The 22,028-nt window shown below is 32.8% G+C and overlaps 1 protein-coding gene and 2 pseudogenes across 1 annotated transcript; 2 read left to right on the forward strand and 1 right to left on the reverse strand.

Moving 5' to 3' along the window:
• The first annotated feature begins 185 nt into the window (after nucleotides 1-185).
• LOC120216123 (calcium-binding protein KRP1-like) lies at nucleotides 186-15,719 on the forward strand. Its single transcript, XM_039213636.1, has 2 exons — nucleotides 186-195; nucleotides 15,303-15,719. The coding sequence occupies exon 2, from the start codon at nucleotides 15,339-15,341 to the stop codon at nucleotides 15,702-15,704; it is 366 nt and encodes a 121-aa protein (XP_039069567.1). The 5' UTR covers nucleotides 186-195; nucleotides 15,303-15,338; the 3' UTR covers nucleotides 15,705-15,719.
• Nucleotides 5,497-7,820, reverse strand: LOC120215846 (annotated as a pseudogene).
• Nucleotides 15,720-16,789: 1,070 nt separating the features above from the next.
• On the forward strand, nucleotides 16,790-20,374 carry LOC120215847 (annotated as a pseudogene).
• The last annotated feature ends 1,654 nt before the right edge of the window (nucleotides 20,375-22,028 follow it).

A 22,028-nucleotide genomic window follows, 5' to 3' on the forward strand; every position in this document is an offset into this window, starting at 1 on the left:
AAACGCTCCCAACCAGCACCAAATCGATCAAGTCTTACCGCGCCAACATGCCAACACCTCCAATCAACTTCCAACTGAGCACCCAAGTGCACCATCAGCAAAAACGAATATACAAAGAGAAAATATTGTAAAAAAAGAGGAAATCTGATTTGTAATCAACGGAGATATAAAAACCCCAAAATATGTAAAAGAGAGGTCTCCCTTTGATTTTTTTCCACACAAAAACAGTGTACAGAGGCTCCGGCGATGGCTCTTTCTCTTAGATACATCAATGAAACGCTCATGATAGTATCCTATATGTAGTTACAGTGTCACCAAAGAAGATGTGCGAGCACCTACGACATAGCCGATGTTCTCATTTTTGCATTTACTATTGCAATTTTGCTCAATACAATGGGCATAGTTGTGTAGGTCAATCTTTACACCATCTCTATGATGCGGAACTGCAGGTCCAATGAGATCAATTTGAAGAAGAAACCCATAACTCTCTAAAGACTGCAAGTTGAAGTAGCTCCTTCTCAGGTCCAAGCTAGTGTATGTGCAGTTTTCTGACTTTCCATTGGATTTGAAAGAACCCCCACTTGAGAGAGAGAAAGCCGAGCCCCTTTTTTTTTGTCTTTTTGATGCTTTGTTCTTGCTCCCCCCTCATGGCTTGCACGTCCCCATCTTTAAATAACAAGAGGGTCCCCACTAAGTTCCTAGCTGATCCCCACTCAAAACAACTCCCTCCTTGATTTATGATGGCATGGTAGTGGTGGAAGGGTAGTGGACTAGTGGGGTTGAACATATGGTCCTATAAAAAATAAAATAAAAAATTTATTAATAATAATAAATAAATTATAATAATAAAAATAAAAATATAAAATCCGGTCAAAAACGGGTGTCTACATATTGAAAGTTCAATTCTTAAATTAACATTAAGTACCATAATTATATGTTTATTTATTATTATATAAATTTTGTGTAAAAGAAGATTTCACTTTATAATATTATAATACTACATGAAAAAATATTATAACAATTTATAAATGTTTATTTACAAATTTTGTATATTTTAAATATTATAACTGGAAAAAAATAGATTGAAAAAAAACTCAAAAAACATGAAATTTAACAACTGTTAGAGTAAGCTTTTCATAGCAATTTCTCTACACTTCTCCTTTCTCCAAAGTTCTAACTTTGAAGAGAGTTTCTTCCAAAAATTTTATTTTTTTCCCCATCATTTCAAGAGATTATTTTTCTTCTTTTCATTTTAACTTCAAGACTTGTTCTCAACTCGACATTAAAGTGAAATACATGTAAATTATTTTTATTATTTTATTTATTACTTAGTTCAAAAATTAAATTTATCTTAAAAGTTGAATCTATGATTATTGTTAGGGTTAAGTTTTATTGTTAGTTTTAATTGTTAAGGTTAAGTTTTATAATGGTTTATATGCATCTATAAGAAAAAAAATGCCACATTCAAAAAGTAAATAAGGTGAAGCCCATAGTGATGATTACGGTTTGAGGTGGGAAGAACCTGTTGATGGCCATCGTAATAATGTCAGATACAAATTCTGTGAAAAATTATCAAAGGAGGAATAACAAGATTGAAAGAGCATTTGGCTGCAAAAAAAAAGAAATGTAGCACCTTGTCAAAATGTCTCGGCTGAAGTTAGAAAAAACGTTGCTCAACAAATTAAGGAATATCATAATGAAAAAACTTTGAAATAGAATAGGAAAGAAGAATTGGAGGAAATAATAAGATTAGGATATCGTGGAAACTATGATGATAGTGATTGTGAGGAGGATGAGTTAACTATGGCAAGACAAGAAAGTATAAGATCCAAAATTGAATAGGAAGAAAGACAATGTCGAAAAGCAAGAATTGGCCAAGAATCAGTTTATAAACTTGGAGGAGGTAGTAATTCTAAGACTCGAGGCTTTAGAAGATCATTCAATACCTTTGATTCAAGAATAAGTGGAAGGGAACATCAGTGGAGTAATTTTGACTCCCCTGGAGCTAGATTAGCAAATATGGATCTCATTCTTGAAAAATCAAAGAGTTTGAAGCAACCAAAACTCGTTAAAAGCTTTTAAAAAAATGCAATAAAAATATAGGAAAACAATTTCAAAGTTAATATTGCATGAAGCTTTACCAGTAAGGACTGCAGACTCACCATTTCTACAGCATGTACTTCAAGTTGCAGCTGAAGTTGGAAAATCGTTTAGGGGTCCTTCAGCTTATTAGGTAACAGAAGTGTATTTGGATGAAAGAGGTGTGATGATTATGTGTGATGGATGGAAAGGGACTAGAAATCAACATATAATCAATTTCTTGATTTATAGTTCTAGAGGTATTATCTTTAAAAAATCAATTAATGCTAGCAGTGTTACCTTTCGTACTGTTGAGTATTATTTTGATATAATGGACAAAATGGTGGATGAAATTGGTGAAGAATTTATTGTTCAATTTGCTACGGACAATGAAGCATAAATCAAAACTAGTGGTGAAATGTTGGTGCAAAAGATAAGACACCTGTATTGGTCAGAATGTTCTGCTAATTGCTTAGATCTTATTTTGGAAGAAATTAGTAACAAAAAAAGGTGTGAAAAGTGTCTTAGATCAAGCAGAAAAGATCACTTCTTTCATATACAATCATACATGGATGATTGATTATATGAAGAGGTATACTAAAGGTATAGAACTCTTACGTCCTGAGATCACTAGATTCGCTACCAATCCAATTGCTTTGGAGAATATTGTTAGAATCAAACAAACACTCAAAAAAAATTGTGACTTCTTCAGAATTGAAAAGGTCCACATATGCAAGAAAACCAGCTGGATTAGACATGATGGAAGTTATTAACTTCACACAATTTTAGAAAAAGGCGGGTGATGTCTTAAAGATCCAAGAACCATTGGTTAAAGTATTAAGGATGTGTGATGGTGATGCAAAACCAGTCATGAGTTTTATTTATGTGGCCATGGATAGAGCAAAATTGGAATTCAAAGGGATTGTCGTTGTTACGAGAAATAGTGGGAAATAATTGATAGACGGTGGAATAATCAACTTTATAATGAATTACATTATGATGATACATTATAAAACTTTTAAATTTAAATTGTGATATCTTGTTTATATATTTATTATATTTTTTATATAGGATTTTTCTTAAATCTACAATTTCTATACGACGACAAATTCATAAGTGAAGTGATTCGTGAAATTATGAATGACATTAGAAATGTCATACAAAGGATAGAACCCAACTTGAATGATTAAATTTTGGCAATGAATTAGGTATGTATTTTATATACTTAAATTGTTTGATAAAACTTATAATTTATCAAATTTTAACTGCTAATTCATTTATTTTTTTTAGTTTTTGTTATATAGAGATAAAATTGATTCTTTCGGAACACCATTAGTTCAAGCAGTAATTTTGAAGATTAACTCTGGTAAACAAAAAGAATTTATCGTCTATAGTTTTAAAGATAATAAAGATATATGTATAAATACTTTATTAATTATATCTTAATATTTATGTTTTTTGTAGCTGAATGGTGAATTAATTATGGAAATTGTGCACCGTAACTTCAACGCATCATTTTCAAAGTTTTGAGTCAAACAACTTCTTCTTCAAATTGTGAGCGCAATTGGAGTACATTTAGTTTGATCCATACAAAAAGGATAAATAGGCTCAAGCATAAAAAGCTTCAAAAATTGGTTTATGTCCATTATAATATAAGGTTGAAGCTAAGACACATGCAAAGCAAAAGTTCACAATAGTTATAAATGGGTTTTAATCCAATTAATCTTAAGAATTTTTTTGAAGAATAGGATCTACTAAATGCATGGATTAAGGAAAGAAATAATACTACGCTTGATAGTGAACAAAATTTATCATAGCTGTCTGAGGAGTTACTTAATGAAATTGATGAAGAAAGTAAGGTAAAGATATGAATAGTTCACTTGCTCCATTATAATATGAGGTTGAAGCTAAGACACATGCAAAATAAAAGTGCACAAGAGTTAGAAATGGGTTTTAATCCAATTAATCTTGAGAATATTTTTGAAGAAGATGATATACTAAATGCATGGATTGAAGAAAGAGATGATGCTACACTTGATAATGAACAAAATTTCTCATGGTTGCCTGATGAGTTACTTAATGAAATTGATGAAGAAACTAAGGTAAAGATATGAATAGTTCATCTGCTCCATATAATGAGGAAAATGTTCAACTATCGACGTCAAGTGATGATGATGGTGGTGGTGGTGATAATGACGGTACGTACCAACTAAAATATGAACATGTTTTTTCTAATACTTTTCATGGAGATCAAAGTATGTCCAAATATCCTCATGCTGATAATTCAAGCTTGTATAGAATAAATGCATCACAAATTAGAAGAGATGAGGATGATAGAACTCCTAGGAGGATGGGAGAACACTTTTATGATTCATTTGTAGGTTCATCATCATATAGTTCAGCTAAAAATGATAATGAACTTAGTGAATCATCTTATGGTTCTCATTCTTATCAACCAAATGTATATTATCCTCTTTACCATGAACAAAATCTAAGTTATAAATTTTTTTGGTCATCATTTATCATACGACATGTTTCCTACCAATGATGCATCTTATGATGCACATAATGTGATGTCTTCTTCACGTGGAATAGGAAAGAATCAAAACCAAGATAATAATAAAGATGAAAATGCTTTAGATCTTCCATGCCATTCATGTTGGTGGTGAACTTTTTTATGTTAAAATATGAGAAATTTGATATGTTTTAATGAGATTATTAATATATTATTCATTAACATTATAATTGTTATTATCTATTATCTCGTATGATAGTACTTGTATGGTTTATATTTGTTTTTATATTTGTTTTTAATAAATTTTTTATTTTCAAAATAAAATATTAAAAAAGTATATTAATATTAATTAATATATCAAAAGATAAATGTAAAATATATAAATATAATATTTTAGACATATTACGATTTTTGAGGAATAAATCATGTCCGTGACAGTCGCGATGAGTTATGTAACGTCTGCAACATCCGCAATCACAACAAAATTTACAACCATAATTTGATTCTCTATGATCATCAGGGAGGTCTTATATTCGAGTTCAAGTTAACCTACTCTTCCATTGCCATTGCCATCTTAAAGACGGTAACATTAAGCTTCAAAAACCCTATAAATGGGAGGTAAAATATTAGCAACCAAACCCACTTCATGATGAATCACTGTCTTGTATTTTGGTTCTAAATGCTGTCGACACTCTGTCTCTTAAACCAGACATTACACTGTGCCAATGACAGATTACAGTGTGCAGTAAAGTATGAATCTATTACCGAGTACCAGATGTTGAGAACGGCCTCCCTCTCGACCTTTGAATGTTTGAGTATACTTCGATTATTGCGAGATTTCGAAGTATATTCGAACATTTAATTATCGGGTTATTGCAATAACAACCGTGTGAATTATATTATCAATAAAGATATTCCCATTCATACATCATTTGATGAAAAACAAAATCCACATTGTCATCATGATAGTTCTCATCATGCAATGGAAGGTCTTTCTCTGTAACAAACGGCTCACTCCAGAAATCTCCGCTGCTACGATCATCATACATCATGGAAGAACACGAAGGGAGACCACCAACATCTCCCGTACCGCTGCCGCCACCAACGTTAAAGATCGGCGTATATCGACTGTCGAAAACCGGACTTGCGAAAGACAACTCGACAGTCGACGATGCGGTCGCCTTGGTCGTCGAAGACAAGGCCGAGCTTTCTAGTATCATGTTGGGAGGCATATCGATATGGATGCTCTCGGCTTCACATTCAAGACTGTGGGCGGATAAGGATTCGCTTTGGGAGTTATCCGTTGATGACGTGGGATCCCGTTTTGCACGTGCTTTTAATCGAGCGTGCCAATGATTTTAACCTCATTGTCTGTTCTTCCGGGTAAGCTCGCAGCGATCATCGACCATCTGTATCCATGCATGTTAAAAAAAGTAATCTTATATCAGCAATATGAAGATTGCATGCTCGCATAAGGTTGTTCCATATAAATTAATGTCGAGTCACTTTATTACTAACGCGTTGCATACCTGTAACTTTGATTTTTTTTTTTACATTAATGGTCCCATTCTAGTTTAAAAATGAGGAAGAATCATAATTATTAAATCTCCATTACCAATTAATTTATTTAATGAGATGAAATGTTAGATTTTTAAATAAAATTTAGGGTAAATTACGCGTTTAGTATTTAGATTATCAATTTTGATTCGTTTTAATACCTAAACTTTCAAATTTTCAAAATCATATATAAAGTTTAGTTTTTTTTTTCATTTTAGTACCAATGTTCAAAACCCTAAAGTATGAGTCTATAGTGACGTTTATATAAAAACGCCACTAAAGTACGAGCCTTTAGCAACGTTTGTATATAATCGCCATGAAAGTACAAGTCTTTAGCGGCGTTTTTGCTTAAAACGCCACAATATGCATAAAATTAGTGGCTTTTTTATCAAAACGCCGCAAATTTTTTTATTTTATGGCGTTTGTTCTAAAAACACCGCGATAACAATAAAGTTATCGGTCTTTGTTAAAAAACACCGCTAAAAATGCTGCTATAAACCCATTTTGTAGTGGTTAAGTTTTAATTTTTTTTTTGAAAGCTTATGTACTAAAACGGAGCAAAATTGATAGTTTAAGTACTAAATGTGTTAAGTTTTTAACAATGGGTACTAAAATAAAACAAAAACTAAACATTAGATTTGTTTTAAAAAATGAAAGTTTAAATACGAAACATACCAAAACTGATAGTTTATGCGTTAACTTGAAATTTACCCTAAATTTTATACTATTTTTCTTAAAGAAAATTGGAGTGGCAGTTGACACTCATGGATAAAGCATACTAGAGGTCACTAATCTAAGCACATTAAGCAATTTTGGTTATTAAATTCATCAAACTATTACAAAAGGACAACTATGATATAAATCGTAAAAATTTGTTGAAATTAATAATCATTTTGTGACATTTCGATAAAATTTGATTGGTTGAATTTACGAGATAATGTTGTGAGAAATGCTCTCAGATGGCCTCGGATGCTTTCGGATGGCCTCGGTCGGATGGCCTCGGATGCCTAGCGTGTTAGGACGTACATGTTCTCTTGTAGGTCGCCGGGAAGACATGGCGACCTAGTAGGTCGCCCAGAAGGCATGGCGACCTACGGCCAACACTGTGGATTTCACCATATTTGAGTAATTAATCTTGGGAGTACGTTATATCGTTAAATAAAAAATTCGAGCACATTATCTCGAAAGTTTTGCCAAATTTTGATTATTATTTTTATAATAGTTTGATAAATTTAATGATGGTCTTGTAATAGACGGTAAAACCGGACTAACCTATTTCCGTATTCTTCATGTAATTTCAAGATTAGGGCATCTTCTTCTTCAGTGAAGTTCCCATGCTTTACTTCAGGCCGGAGGTAATTCATCCACCTTAATCTGCAACTCTTCCCGCACCGTTGAAGACCTGAAGAAGATTCAACAAAATCAGATCACTTTATGAACAATAATAAGATATCAAAACTCCAGTTGTTTAAGCAGAAGGATTAGGTTTTCAGTAAAGAAAGAAGCTGAATAAGAAGCATGGAAGCCATATATTACCAGCTTGCTTGGGTAGTTCACGCCAGTTCCAATGACCAAATCTTTCGATATAAGAACGCAGTTTATCATCTTCTTCAGCGCTCCATGCACCTTTCTTAACTCCATTTTTATCATAGAAAGGAGCTCTCACCATCTTCTTCTTCCCCTTCACGATCTATTTTCACTTTGATTTTCTCTGATCTTCATCACTTACCAGACTGCAGATCTCATTTATATCTCCCCATGATCCTCGTTTGAAAATTTCACCCGTGTTTAGACTGTGATCAAGCATGGACTTTGAGCCCCATATTGTTTTATTTACACCATTTTATCAAACAATTGGGCCCCCTTTCTACTGATACTGACAAAAGCTTTAAAGGTATATTATATAACCTATTGAAAGAGTGAACGAGGAGACTTCCTGGAAGTCAACTGAGACAATTAGGATATACTCGATGAATCCAGTTATAAAAATTTAATTTGTTTTAAGTAAGATTTTGACTTCGAATTTTATCCATTGAAGATTATATCTCTCTGTTTTAGAATTTCTTTTTGTTTTCAAAATTCACATGCCGATGCAGTTAGGGATAGACATGGGTTAGATCGGGTTGAATTTTCGGCCAACCCAATTCAATTGAAAAATAGATATCTTTCACCTGAATCCGATCCAACCCGAGTTTAGAGTGACTTCATCCGACCCGAAACCTGACCCGATTTTTTAAATAAAATCCGAACTCGAACCTGAGTTTAAAGTGACTTCATCCGAGTTTTGAATTTTTAAAAAAAAATTATGTACTAAAACGGAGCAAAATTGATATTTAAGTACTAAATGTGTTAAGTTTTTAACAATGAGGTACTAAAATAAAATAAAAACTAAACGTTATGTTTGTTTTGAAAAAAATGAAAGTTTAAATACAAAAATAGACCAAAACTAATAGTTTATGTACTAAACTTGTAATTTACCCTAAAATTTATACTATTTTTCTTAAAGAAAATTGGAGTGAGGTCACTAGTCTAAGCATATTAAGCAATTTTGGTTATTAAATTCATCAAGCTATTACAAAAGGACAACTATGAGATAATAAATCGTAAAAATTTGTTGAAATTAATAATCAAACTATTTTAGAACTTTAAGTAAGATTTTGACTTCAAATTTTATCCGTTGAATAAGATTATATCACTCTGTTTTAGAATTTCTTTTTGTTTTTAAAATTCACATGCTGATGCAGTTAGGGATAGGTATGGGTCGGATCGGGTTGAATTTTCGGCCAACCCGATTCAGCTAAAAAATATATGTCTTTCACCTAAATCTGATCCAACCCGAGTTTAGAGTGACTTCATCTGACCCAATTTTTTAAATAAAACCCGAACTCGAACCCGACCTGAAATAAATATATTTATAAAGAATTATTAGTTTTATTCAATAAAATAAGTATCTAATTAAAAAACTTATATAAAGATGGATATTCTTATAATTATCCCTAAATATATAAGATAAAATTATGTTACTTTTTGGATCGAGTCGAATCAAATATTTTTCACTATAAAATCAATCTCGACCTGACCCAAACTTCTACTCTAAAAAACCCGACCCAAACCAAAAATTCTTAAAAAAAATCGATTCGATCTTATCAAAACCCGTCAGGTTCGTGTCCCATGTCCATCCATAGATGCAGCCATGCAGGTAACTTCTTGTCATCATGTCATTTCCCTATAGCAGCGTATGTTATAGAATCTGGTATCTGCATATATTTATTAACTTTTATTTTGTATATGAATACATACCTCTTTGACATATAAATTATATATATATTCATTAACTTTAATTTTGTATATATATATAATCGAGTAGGGTCAAGTCGGCAATTTTTCACCTTAAATCCGACCCTACTCCATCCCAAACCTACCTATTATAAAACTCGCCTTGTCTCGAATTCTAAAATTTAAAGAAAAAAATCACCTATACAAGATCGGATCAAATCTAAAACTAAACAGATAAAGTAATCTTATAATTTAATGATTTTGAGATAATTTAACCTAATATTGTTAGGAAGAGTTGAAACATCTTTATATTACTATCTAACCTGTTATATATTTATTAATTTAGGCAATATAAACTGATAAAAATGATTACAGGTCGGGTTAGATTAGATTTTTGATTCACTCGAATACGATCACATTATTTTACTCGTCACACAATTTATATTATAATAGTATTATAAAAATTATTTTTTAAAATATATTTATATTTGTTCCATCAAATTCACGTCCATATGGGTCACATATTCTACGCGTTGCCTCGCTTTCTTTGTAAGTCCTATTCGAACAATAATGCTTATATATATATATATATATTATAGCATATGTATCACGTGTTGAAATACTTTTTCAACACTTTCCCACGGCTAATATATATATATATATATATATATATATATATATATATATTCTTTTAACGGCAAATAACAATGATTAGATTAGATTAGATTGCCCTTTTCTCAGTTAATAGTAATTATTGATTTGACTGCCCTTTATTAGTGAATAGTATTAGCGTAGTAGTTAGTGGTAAATTTTTTATCATAAAAGTTAAAAAGATGAACAATGTATAATATTTTATTTTTATTCCTTTTTTAAAGATTTATTTTAAAATAAATATTAAAATGAACTTGATTAATGAATGGAATACAATAATTCAGGATAAATTGTAGTATAATTTCTTGAAAATTATAAGTTAATAAAAAAATAAAATGATATTTAATTTTTTAAATTTATAATTTAATTCTATCCCTAGAAGTTTTTCATTTTCGCCTTGTTTAAAAGACTCTAGAAGGTTTTAATTTATAGCAAAACATAGAGGGACCACTGATTCAGTGTAAATTCATCTTCACATTACTGTTCCTTTGCGTGCTGTGCTCATGATCACACTACTGTTTTAGCATGCAAGGATTCCTTCCTTGTTGCCATTAGGGGAAGCCATTAATATTATGTCTACCGGTGAAACCTATCATGCCTGCAAACAGAGCATGTCTGACCTAAGCAGGTGATCTCATCGTTAGTGACGTAAGAAGATGTCAGATATAATTTATTAAAGATATAAGGGTAAACTACGTGTTTAATATATAACTATTAGTTTTGATCTTTACTAATACCTAAACTTTTAATATTTTTAAAATAATACATAACATTTAGTTTTTATTTCATTTTAATAAAATTAGTTGACCCTTATTCCATATGTAATGGGGTAAGGGGGAGGTAGGATAGTAGACTGCCCCCAACACCAGGTTGAGAGCAGCTTCCGTGGGAGACCTCCGAATTATGAATTGCCCACCGTGGGACTCGATCTCACGACCACAAGGTTAAGAGCCTTGTGCTCTACCAACTGAGTTGGACGGTCAATTATGTTTCATTTTAATACCACAGTTAAAATCTTTAACGTTAAATTTATAAAAAAAAATTGAAAGTTTAGGCACTAAAACGGACCAAAACTGATAGTTTATGTACCAAACGCGTTATATTTTTAATGATAAAATACTAAAATGAAACAAAAACTAAATGTTAGGTTTGATTTTGAATAAATTTGAAAGTTTAAGTATTAAAACGGGACAAAACTAATAGTTTAGATGTTAAACACATAATTTACCCAAGAATAATTACACATGATGTCTCTGGTTATGACCCACATTCTAAAATATTTCATAAACTTTAAAATATTTATATCAATCCTCAAACTATCAATATCATTTCATTTTGATCATTCCATGAATATGACATTAACTCAAATAGTTAAAAAATATTTAATCCGTTTTGAAGGTCTTAAGAATTTAAACAATAACATTCTAAAAATTACCATGACCTTCAAAAACAAATTTACATAATTAGTTCCCAATACATTCAAAAGTACATTATTTTTTTTAGAAGGTCATATGTTCATTTCTCGAAACATTAAAAAATCAGTATAGTTAACTCACGTTAGCAGATGGATCAAAATAAAGTGATACTGATAGTTTGAGGGTCAATATAAAGTGCTTTAAAATTTAGGGACTAATTTAGAATACGGGTTGCAATTTAGGGATTGGAATAGAATACTTTAAAATCCAGGAATCAATTTGGAATGAATCATAATTTGAGTATGTCTTGTGCAATTATCTTTTAAAAAAGAAAAGAAAAACAAATACTGATAGTTTCACCGCATGAACAGCTGCTGTCGCTTCTGCCATAAATACTGAGGTAACGTTCGAAGTCAATCGTCTACAAACACCTAAAATAGCTCTTACACTATCTCTAAACAGGACCTTAGACCTGTCATCAAAGCTTTGTCGTTAAACAAGGACACGGTATTCCCGTAGTTCACACGACACGACATTTCTCACATGTTCCATGCCGATGCCATCCACATGGCCATACGAGGCAACATGAAAAGGCTTATGGAGCAACGATTTGGCACTCTAATAAGATAAGATCAACAAGTTTTATGTTCATATCTAAATCTTTAGATCTTTGAAATATCAGGTATAGATTAAATGACCGATGAGCATAAATGAAATCATAAAATAAGATAAGCTTATACCCTATCAGACAAAAGGATCGTCCATGCTCGACTGTAATAACTTTTGTGTAGCAAAGCATTAGTGTATTAGCATTTACTGTGTGAAATCCAGCAAACAACAGCCAACTAAACCAGCCAAAATTTCAAGCTTTTGGGTATCGATCTTGGACGTTTCTATTGTACAACCAGCAGTCGCGGCTTGGGCTTTGGCCTGGTCCTCAAATAAAATTCAAAAAATGATTTTATTTTTTTCAAAACTATACTTAACATTTAGTTTTTGTTTTATTTTAGTATCCCAATCAAAATTCAGCGTTAAATTTTGAAAGAAAATTAAAATTTTAGATACTAAAACGGACCAAAACTGGTCATTTATGTACTAAACGTGTGAAGTTTTTAATGTCGAGTACTAAAATGAAACAAAAACTAAACATTAGGTATGAAATAAAAATTGAAAGTTTAGATACTAAAACGGAATAAAAGTGATAGTTTAGGTACTAAATGTAATACCCCAAAATTTTGATAAGTTACCAAAATATAAATTTTGAAAGTTATGTGGCCAAAGTAGAAACAAAGGAAATTAAAGGACCAAAGTAGTAATTTTATCAAAAAAATATTCCATAAATGAATAGTTCATCTTTAAGAATAAATTTTTTTTTCGAGAAAATTAACATTTATTCCTTAAATTGTTTCAAAGTTTCAACTTTGGCCACCAAGCTATCAAAATTTACATTTTGGTCGCTTATCAAATTTTGGGTATTACACTAAACATGTAATTTACCCATTAATATAAAGGACAAACCATGCATTTAGTACCTAAACTATCAGTTTTGATCCATTTTAGTACCTAAACTTTTATTTTTTCAAAATCATACCTAGTGTTTAGTTTTTGTTTCATTTTAGTACTCATTGTTTACTTTTTGTTTCGCTTTAGTACCCCTTTGTTAACTTTTTATTTCATTTTAGTACCTAAAATTTCAACGTCGATGTACTCAAATGAAACAAAAGATGAACGTTATGCATGGTTTTGAGAAAAAAAAATGAAAGTTTAGATACTAAAATGGAATAAAAATGATAGTTTAGGCACTAAATGTGTACTTTACCCTATATTAGTTTACAACAACTTCCTCTATATTCAGTCTAATGCTGTCAATTTATTCGATCGAATATCAGTTCAACATATTCAATCGATTCATCAGGTCCAGTTTACTTCAAAACTTCAACTCTTCTAATTCTATATTAGTTTACTAACCACGCCAACTCTTTTAATTCTCAAAGAAAATAGGTATCAATTAATGAATATGTCGAATCCTTCAAAACTTGGCAACCCCATGCATCTATTTCGTTCATGTTCCGTGTAGCTTAAAGCTGAGGACAAACCTATCTGGCGAAGGTTGTAAACGACAAATCTCTTTGTTACTTCTGGAAGAAAAAGAAGCCGTCTGTTATGTCTATGGTATTTGTTTTTATTAAACTATTTATTCACCTAATTAAATAAAAATCGATAATTTAATTCGAATTCTTACCCAAACGTGTTGTCCAATGTCCATGGTAATTTATTGATTTGTGAAGGTGCCGACTAAGAAGAGGTAGCACGTGCGTTGTGTCCATTCGTGCGTTCACGTTGTTTAATGCAAAAGATAAGGCGTTGAAAATGGACAGTGTGTGGGTGGGCTTTGAATATTTAATCTATACGCGTCGAATACACGTATAGTAAGCTGTATTTCCATGCTACATTCCTAGTTTTTCAACCCTTTCCCTTTCCCCTTCCCTTTCCCTTTCCCTTTCCCTTTCCCTATAAGCTACCATTTTTCTTCCAGTTTGAACGTCCAAGCATTCACACATCACAATAGTAGTAAGACTAAACGCATGACCATTGGCACAATAAACATACAACCAAATTCGTAAACTAAATTTTTTAATTTATCATATTGATATCGTATAAGTAAAAAAATTCAAAAAAATCCGAGAACATCGACAAACGATCCACAGTAGGGGATTAAACTATTAAAATACCACCAACAACCATAAATAAGAATCGAACATCGTGAAAAAACTACTTGTGAACGCAAACTGTCTATTCAAGTCCAATATGAGAATCCAAAACAAAGAAAACCAACAAAATAAAAAAAATAATCTCCTTTCTATCGGTTGAGACAATATTAAAATTAAATAGATTATGAAATTATTGTTATCAAGAGTTATTATGTTAACCTCAAATTGAACGTTAAAATGTATGCGTAACGAGGCAAGTACACATCATACGTTCATATCCTATAACAAGTTTGTAAAATATTTATAGCAAATAAATCAACATTTTTATTTTTTTAAAATTATTTAAATCAAAATAAGTGACTCAAGTTGTTTTCAATAATGTCCCCCTGTTAGATTTTTTCGCAACTCTCGGGTCAAAAGCCGACACAGCAAACATTAAAAAAAAGTTAAAAATGCATTAAGGTCTCTATACTTGGGGGGCCGGGGATAATGTCATCCTCTATTATTTTTTTTAATGTGACCTTTTAATTTAGAAAATAAATTTAATATAATTCTTTGATAAATATTTTTTGTCGTTGACGATTATAGGACTGATGTGGTTGTCAACGATATTGATGCGACAATCTACCATGGTTGATAACGTGACGGATAATATGACATATGAGCTAAATTCGTAACTCAAACATGACAGATGAACTATCACGTCAGTATCGTAACGGTCAAACGATAAATAGTATTGGTCAAATGACCACATTGAATTTATTTTCTAAGTTGGAGAGCCATAATAAGAGAAAAAAATAATATGAGAGCTACATTTAATTTTTTTCAAAAGTACAGGACCTGTGAATTTTTTTGCCAAAAAAGAATCTAAATCCAATTGACACAACTTCTCCGAAACAGAGGCTGTTTCCGCTCAGCTTCTGCAAGAATCAAAGCCGACCGACCATAAAAGTCGTGTTCCTCTGCTGTCATACAATGGCAAACCATAACCCTAATCCACTTTCCAGGAAAACCCATTTTCCTTTTCTCTAATCCAAAAATCCCTGTATAAATAACACAGAGCTGCTCTCTTCAAACAACCGAACACAGAACGAAGAGCTTTCTTTGACGTGAACGTAAGGACTTTTTTTTGCAATGGCGGATATGGGTAAATCGGTCGCTGAGTTCGAGGACTTGTTGCCGGTGATGGCGGAGAATCTGGGAGGAGAAGGGCTGATGAGGGAGCTGAGGAATGGGTTCGAGCTGTTGATGGACAAGGAGAAAGGGGTGATCACGGTGGAGAGCTTGAAGAGGAACGCGGCGCTGCTGGGCTTGCAGGATTTGACACACGACGAGCTGGTCAGCATGGTGGAAGAAGGTGATACCGACGGCGATGGAGCTCTCAGTGAGATGGAATTTTTCGTTCTCATGTTCAGATTAAGCCCCGGCTTGATGGAAGAGTCCCAGTTTTTTCTGGAGGAGATTCTTCAACAAGAGCTTAAATCTGCTGGCTTCTGTTAGGATTTTTCTCTTTTTCGATTTTTTCTTATTTATTGTAAAAAAAAAAATATTCATCATGATGATAATAAAATCGATAACACATTTAATTAAATTTTAAGGAAAATTTTATGAAGCTTGACTAGCACCGATGAACATTATTAACGATAAGCATCATTAATTTAATTTATAAAAATTTAAAAACCTAAAGGGGTAACGTATAATTATAAAATTTTAAAATTTATGTCTTCAAGGTGTTAACCCAATGATCCTAGCCAACTAAAATAAATTTAATCATCTAATCGGATAGTGACACATGTCATTACACTAGATTCTAATGACATATGACAACATTTGATTTGAGGGTTAAGTTTATTTTAATTTATTAAAATTTGGATCAAATTGATAGAATATATAAGTAGTAGTGACCAAATGTGTAATTATACTACATATTTTAACTACCACGTCAGCTTCTCCGTTAAATATTAACTGCAAGTGGCTTAATTGAATGTATTTAAATAGTTGAGTGACTTGATTGACAAAATTTCAAAAATGATGGTCAAAATGAACAGGGACAATAGTTAGGTGGTCACTGGTATAGTTTACCCTTTATTTTTACTAATTTACCATTAAATTTTTAACTAATTTATAATTATAGTTTTTAACTAATTTATAATTATACGTGCAGTACTTTAAATTTTTATAACTTAAATTAATGAACTCATCATTAGTGGTGCTCATCGAACGTGACGTACTCGTCCAAATTTTAATATTATAATCTAAAATTTCTGATTTTGTTTCCTAATTGGAACCGTAGTTTGTTTTAATTTTTGGGTAAAGAACGCAAATAGTCCTGAATTATATGATATTGTTTTATTAAGTATTTCAATTATTAAAAATTATAAAATGATCATTTGACTATAGAGTGTTGTTTTGTTGAGTCCATCAACTATTAAAAGTAACAAAATAGTCCCCCGACTATCTATTATGTCTCAAACTCGTCATTTTTTGTTAAAAATGAACAATATTCTAAGTTGAACGTTAATTTAATGACTGATATAATAAAATTTGACCCCAAAATCTCAAACGACTGTAATATCTCAATCATTATGTTAGCATCCACCTTAAACAATAGTTAATTTTTTAACGTAAAAGACATAGTTTGGTACATAATAAATAGTCGAATGATCATTTTGTAACTTTTAATAGTTGAGAGACTTAATAAAATAGTACTTTATAATCGGGGATCATTTACGTTCTTTACCCTAATTTTTCTCTTCTCTTTTATTATTATAGTAATAACATATTGATTTTTTTTTAATTGTCTAAAGTAACTATAAAATAATATTTATTCATATTCTTTATTATCTATTAACTATTAATCCTATGACACACACTTTACAAATATAGTTATTTTAACTACTAAGATCACTAGATTAACTATAGTTTTATTGGTTGAACTCCAAGCTTCTTGAACATCTTCCCGCCCTTTTCCTCATTACTATATATATATATATATATATATATATATATATATATATATATATATCATAAACCCTGAACGGAACTTCAAGATCCCAACAACTACGCAACTAACCGTACATAGAATTTCTGTTTATCCAGCGTAACAAGAAGAGGAGAAAATGCCATCGGCAGCGGCAACGGCTGCTAAACCGGCGTCGTTTACTGCCAGCTTGGATCCAGCGAATCCCGTTGGGTTCTTGGAGAAGGTTTTTGATTTCATTGCGGAAGAGAGTGATTTCCTCGTGAAAGAGAACGTCGATAAGGAGGTGGCGGCGATCGTGAGGGTTGTCAAGGGGAAGAGCAAGGAGAAGGCTGAAGAGGAGGCTCAGAAGGCGGAGAATAAGACGGAAGTGGAGAAGCAAGCAATGGAGGTCCATAAAAAGGAGGACGTGAAGGATGAAGAGACTAGCTCTGGCCCGAGAGGTACATTATTATACTCTTTATATCATTCATTCATTCTTCCATTTTTGTTTTGTCATTGTTATTGCAATTTGTTGCATGCAAAGCTGATTTGATGAAAAGATTCGGGGAAAGCAAAATTTAGGGATTTAGATTGTGTTTATAGCATTGGCTGTCTGTGAATCTGCACAAAGAAAAACATAGAATACTAACATTTGTTTCTTTACATTTTTTTTTCTGGATAGTTCCAAACAAGGGCAATGGTCTTGATCTGGAGAATTACTCCTGGACACAGACCCTGGAAGAGGTCACCGTTAGCGTGCCTGTTCCGAGCGGGACGAGCTCGAGGTTTGTCGTGTTCGATATCAAGAAGAATCGTCTAAAAGTTAGACTCGAGGGCCAGCCTCCTGTTATCGATGTGGGTTAGCGCATACGATCTCGAACGGTTCCTAGTTGGTTTACGTCGGAGTAACATATTGCCTCTTGCATTTTCAGGGGGAGCTGTTCCAAGCAGTCAAGCCTGAAGAATGTTACTTTGATGAGTTAGTTGAAGAGAATGAGACAGGTATTAACTGAAAGCCATTTTTACCTTTTGTTTGATGTTGAAGGCATGAGCTTTGGTAGTCTTAAAATCTGTCCATTCTTCCCTGTAGACGATAACCTATCGATATCAATCATCGTGACAAAGCGCAACCAAATGGAGTATTGGGAATCATTGGTGAAAGGTGATCCTGCAATTGTCCCCCAGAAACTCGTGAACATGATGGGCCTTCCAAGCTATGATGAGCTTGATAAAGCCATGAGCAAGGTAGAAACTCGATACTTTCCCCTCCATGTCTGGCTGGCTTTTTTAGCTGATGAATTTCGTTGGCTTTGTTGCATGCAGTATCCTTAGATGGATTTTTCCAAGGCGCAAAGCTCGTGTAAATGGAACGTGCATGGCATCGTGTATCAGTCATGTAAATGGATTTTTTCGTTGTGTAATTGTTGTTTAGCTGCACCTTTCCTGGGAACTTCGGCTTGAATTTTGTTCATAAGGGATATTCTCTATTGCTTTTAGACAGCTGCACTTGGATGATCAATTTAAGATATGATTGAATAGAAATAGATTCTGGAAAATGACTTTTGAAAACTGTGAATATTCCTTGATTTTGTTGTTGATTCCAATCGCTAAATGAATTAATCAATCGAACTTTCCACCATGTATAAATGAAACCCCTTCACTAAAACCTGTTTCCCCTGGTGGAACAAATAACAACAGATTGAAAGCATTAAAATAACAACAGACGTTGTGGAGTCTTTCTCCTCTCTGCATGACTCAATTTCGTCCTTGTAATGGTATCCAGAACGATGTTGACGACTCTCGCCTATCTAATGGAAATACAAGGTTGAGGGATGATACGTAGAAGGGATACCATAAAGATAAAAGAGCATGGCTACAAAATATCATGATTTTTTACCTCACGGTCTCGTCAAGAAGGAGTGCTAATTCCTTGATTTCCATCAAACAAAATGGCTGTTATATTAGTGATCCTGACTTCATTAAGCATTATGTGCACGATTTCATCGGAGTAACATATTGCCTTTTTTATTTTCAGAGGGAGCTGTTCCAAGCCGTCAAGCCTGATGATTGTTACTGGAGCATTGGTAAGTTACTTGAAGATGGAGTTGCATTTTGTTTGATGTCGAAGGCATGATCCTTTGGTAGTCTAAAATCTTTCCATTCTTCCTGTAGAGGATAGTCAATCAATCTCAATCCTTTTGACAAAGCACAACCAAATGGAGTATTGGGAATCATTAGTGAAAGGAGATCCTGAAACTGACACCCATAAAGTTAAACCAGAGAACATCAAACTGTCCGACTTGGATCAAGAAGCGCACGACAAACTTCGGAGAAATTGATGGTAACCCTTTGTCTCTGTTCTTTCATTTCTGTATTTTGCGTCTTGATAGGGCTTCTATCTGCCATTAGAGCTCTCATCTCAGATATGCCAAACTATCATCACAGTGTACACGGATGGGTCAATAATCAGATTTGCCAAAAATTTGTGTTTATAGGGATTAACAGTTCTACTTAGGGTTCTCTGATAGATTCTGCCATTCTTAATATTAGTACCTATATATTTACATTAGAGTCTGCTTTGTTTGTGGCTTAAAGATTGATGTTAATCTGAACTGGTAAGCTTGTCCTCTTGTGCAGTTAGAGCGAAAACAGAAGGCGATGGGCCGTGTAAGTCCAACCATTGATGATGAGCTTCGGAAGCTCATGTCCGAGGTAAACTATTCTCATCAGAAACTCGATATTTCCACTCCATGGGGCTGATAATTAATGAACTGTTGACGGATAATTAATGAAGTCATATCTAATCAATGAAAACAGCCCAGAAGTTGATTCCAATCGCTAAATAAATTAATCAATCAATCAAACTTTCGACTATGTTACGAGAAAATCCAAGAACCTGAGTCGTTTGTCTTGACACGATGATAAATGAAAACCCTTCACTAAAAGCTGTTTCCCCTGGTGGGTTATCAATAATTAGAACAAATAGCAACAGGTTGAGAGCATTAAAGATCCAACCATAGACGAACACGTCCCCAAGAAAAGGGGCAACGCCGGTCACCGTCGGTTGCCGTTTTCAGCGGAAAGATTTGTCCTAGGTTGCATGAGGGCACCCACCACCGACCTGTCCAATTCCAGGGGTTCTTTTAGCAGCTTTATTATTATTATTAGCCGTTCCCACTTGCATGGTGACATGTGTCGTAGAACATGATCCCCATTCTATCTCTCATGTCCTTTGTGCATTTAGGTTAAGGGTTAATTATTGGATGTATAAACTATTTAATCTAAACTATTATGCAATTCGTACATATAATATGATTAAGGACTTACATGGGTCGGGTTTTCAGTTAATTTAATTTGATCCAAAAGTTATACACTCTTTATCAACTTAAACCTAGTCCGTTCTTTTTAGATAAAATTCGAGTTCAATTCAACTCGACCTAAAATAATATATTTGTAAAAAATGTTACTTTTATTCGATAAAAAATATGAATTTAAGTGAAAAAATAATATATAAAAAGGTCTTATTATAATTATCTTTAAATATATAAAATAAAATTATATTTTTGGGTCGGGTCAGATAAGATATTTTTTACCACAAATATGAACCCGATTTTTTTTAAAAAAATCTGACATGATATAATTGGATCTATAGCGTCGGAACCCGTCAGGTTCGACTCCAGTACTCATCCCAGAATATGATACTAATATTTTGGATATGTTACAAGTATATGTATTATTTTAAAATTTATTTCTTATATACAATGTTATTTGTATCAAGTAGGGACCAAGTCAAAAATTGCATTAAGAAGACAGCACTGGATCACTAATTTTAGAGATTAGTGTAATCTTAGCATTATATTAAACCATAATTTTAAAAAATTTACAGGGATCGCAGATAAATTATACCATTTGGGGACAAAGCTACTGCCATCCTCTTGCATTCGCCTTTGTATCCATCGAGTAACAGAATCTTTAAAGTTGCCATATTTTAGATTTTTTTCAACTATTTTTTATGAAAATTTTGTTTTCACTCCTTTTAAAATTTTATAAATTTAAATTTATGACTTGAAATTTTATGAATTTAAATTTACTCCCTTAACATAAAATATTACTCACGTCCCTATGCTACGTACATGTAGGGATAGCAAACGAGTACAGTTTCGTGAATTTCGCACCGCATCCGCTTCAATTGGAGCGGGGATGTGTATAATTTTAGCGGGTAGTGGGCGGATGTGGATTTATAAAGTGGTACCCGTCGTGAGTAGTGGGCGGGTAATGGGTTTGAGACATTACCCGCCCCGCATCCGCCCGCCCCACATCCGCCCGCCCAGCTAAATATCTATTAAATTTTGGACCATTATGAATTTAGGTGTAATTTTAGAGACTAATGTATAAATTTTAATATTGTATAATATATAACATATAATTTAACCAAATATTAAGGATATTTAGTCTTTAATCTGATATTTAATTAGGAAAATATTCGGCTCTTTGATTAAACTCATAATCCCACTAACCACGTCACTTTCCATGTTCTTTAGCCTATGCTGCCGATCTAAACACAAATTAGCCGTACTATATACATTAACATCAAAAGCAGCAGTTTCCATGTTCTTTAGCCTCTCAAAACTCATATTAGGCGCACTATGAGTATTAACATCGAAAGCAACTCAACAATCCAGCTCTGCGACTACATGCTCCCTATAATTTGTCTCCATAACATTCGTAGAGCCACTCCTCTGACAAATTGAAGCATGCGTTGCTATCCCATCACGAACTGTCTGGGAACCAACTCCAACATCCCATTAGTTTGTTGTCAGGCGGGTCTAGATGGGTATGTCGCTAGTGGGTAGTGGGTGTGG

The sequence above is a fragment of the Hibiscus syriacus genome, unplaced genomic scaffold (genome assembly GCF_006381635.1).
Source record: "Hibiscus syriacus cultivar Baekdansim isolate YM2019G1 unplaced genomic scaffold, ASM638163v2 tig00110156_pilon, whole genome shotgun sequence".
NCBI classification, from domain to species: domain Eukaryota; kingdom Viridiplantae; phylum Streptophyta; class Magnoliopsida; order Malvales; family Malvaceae; genus Hibiscus; species Hibiscus syriacus.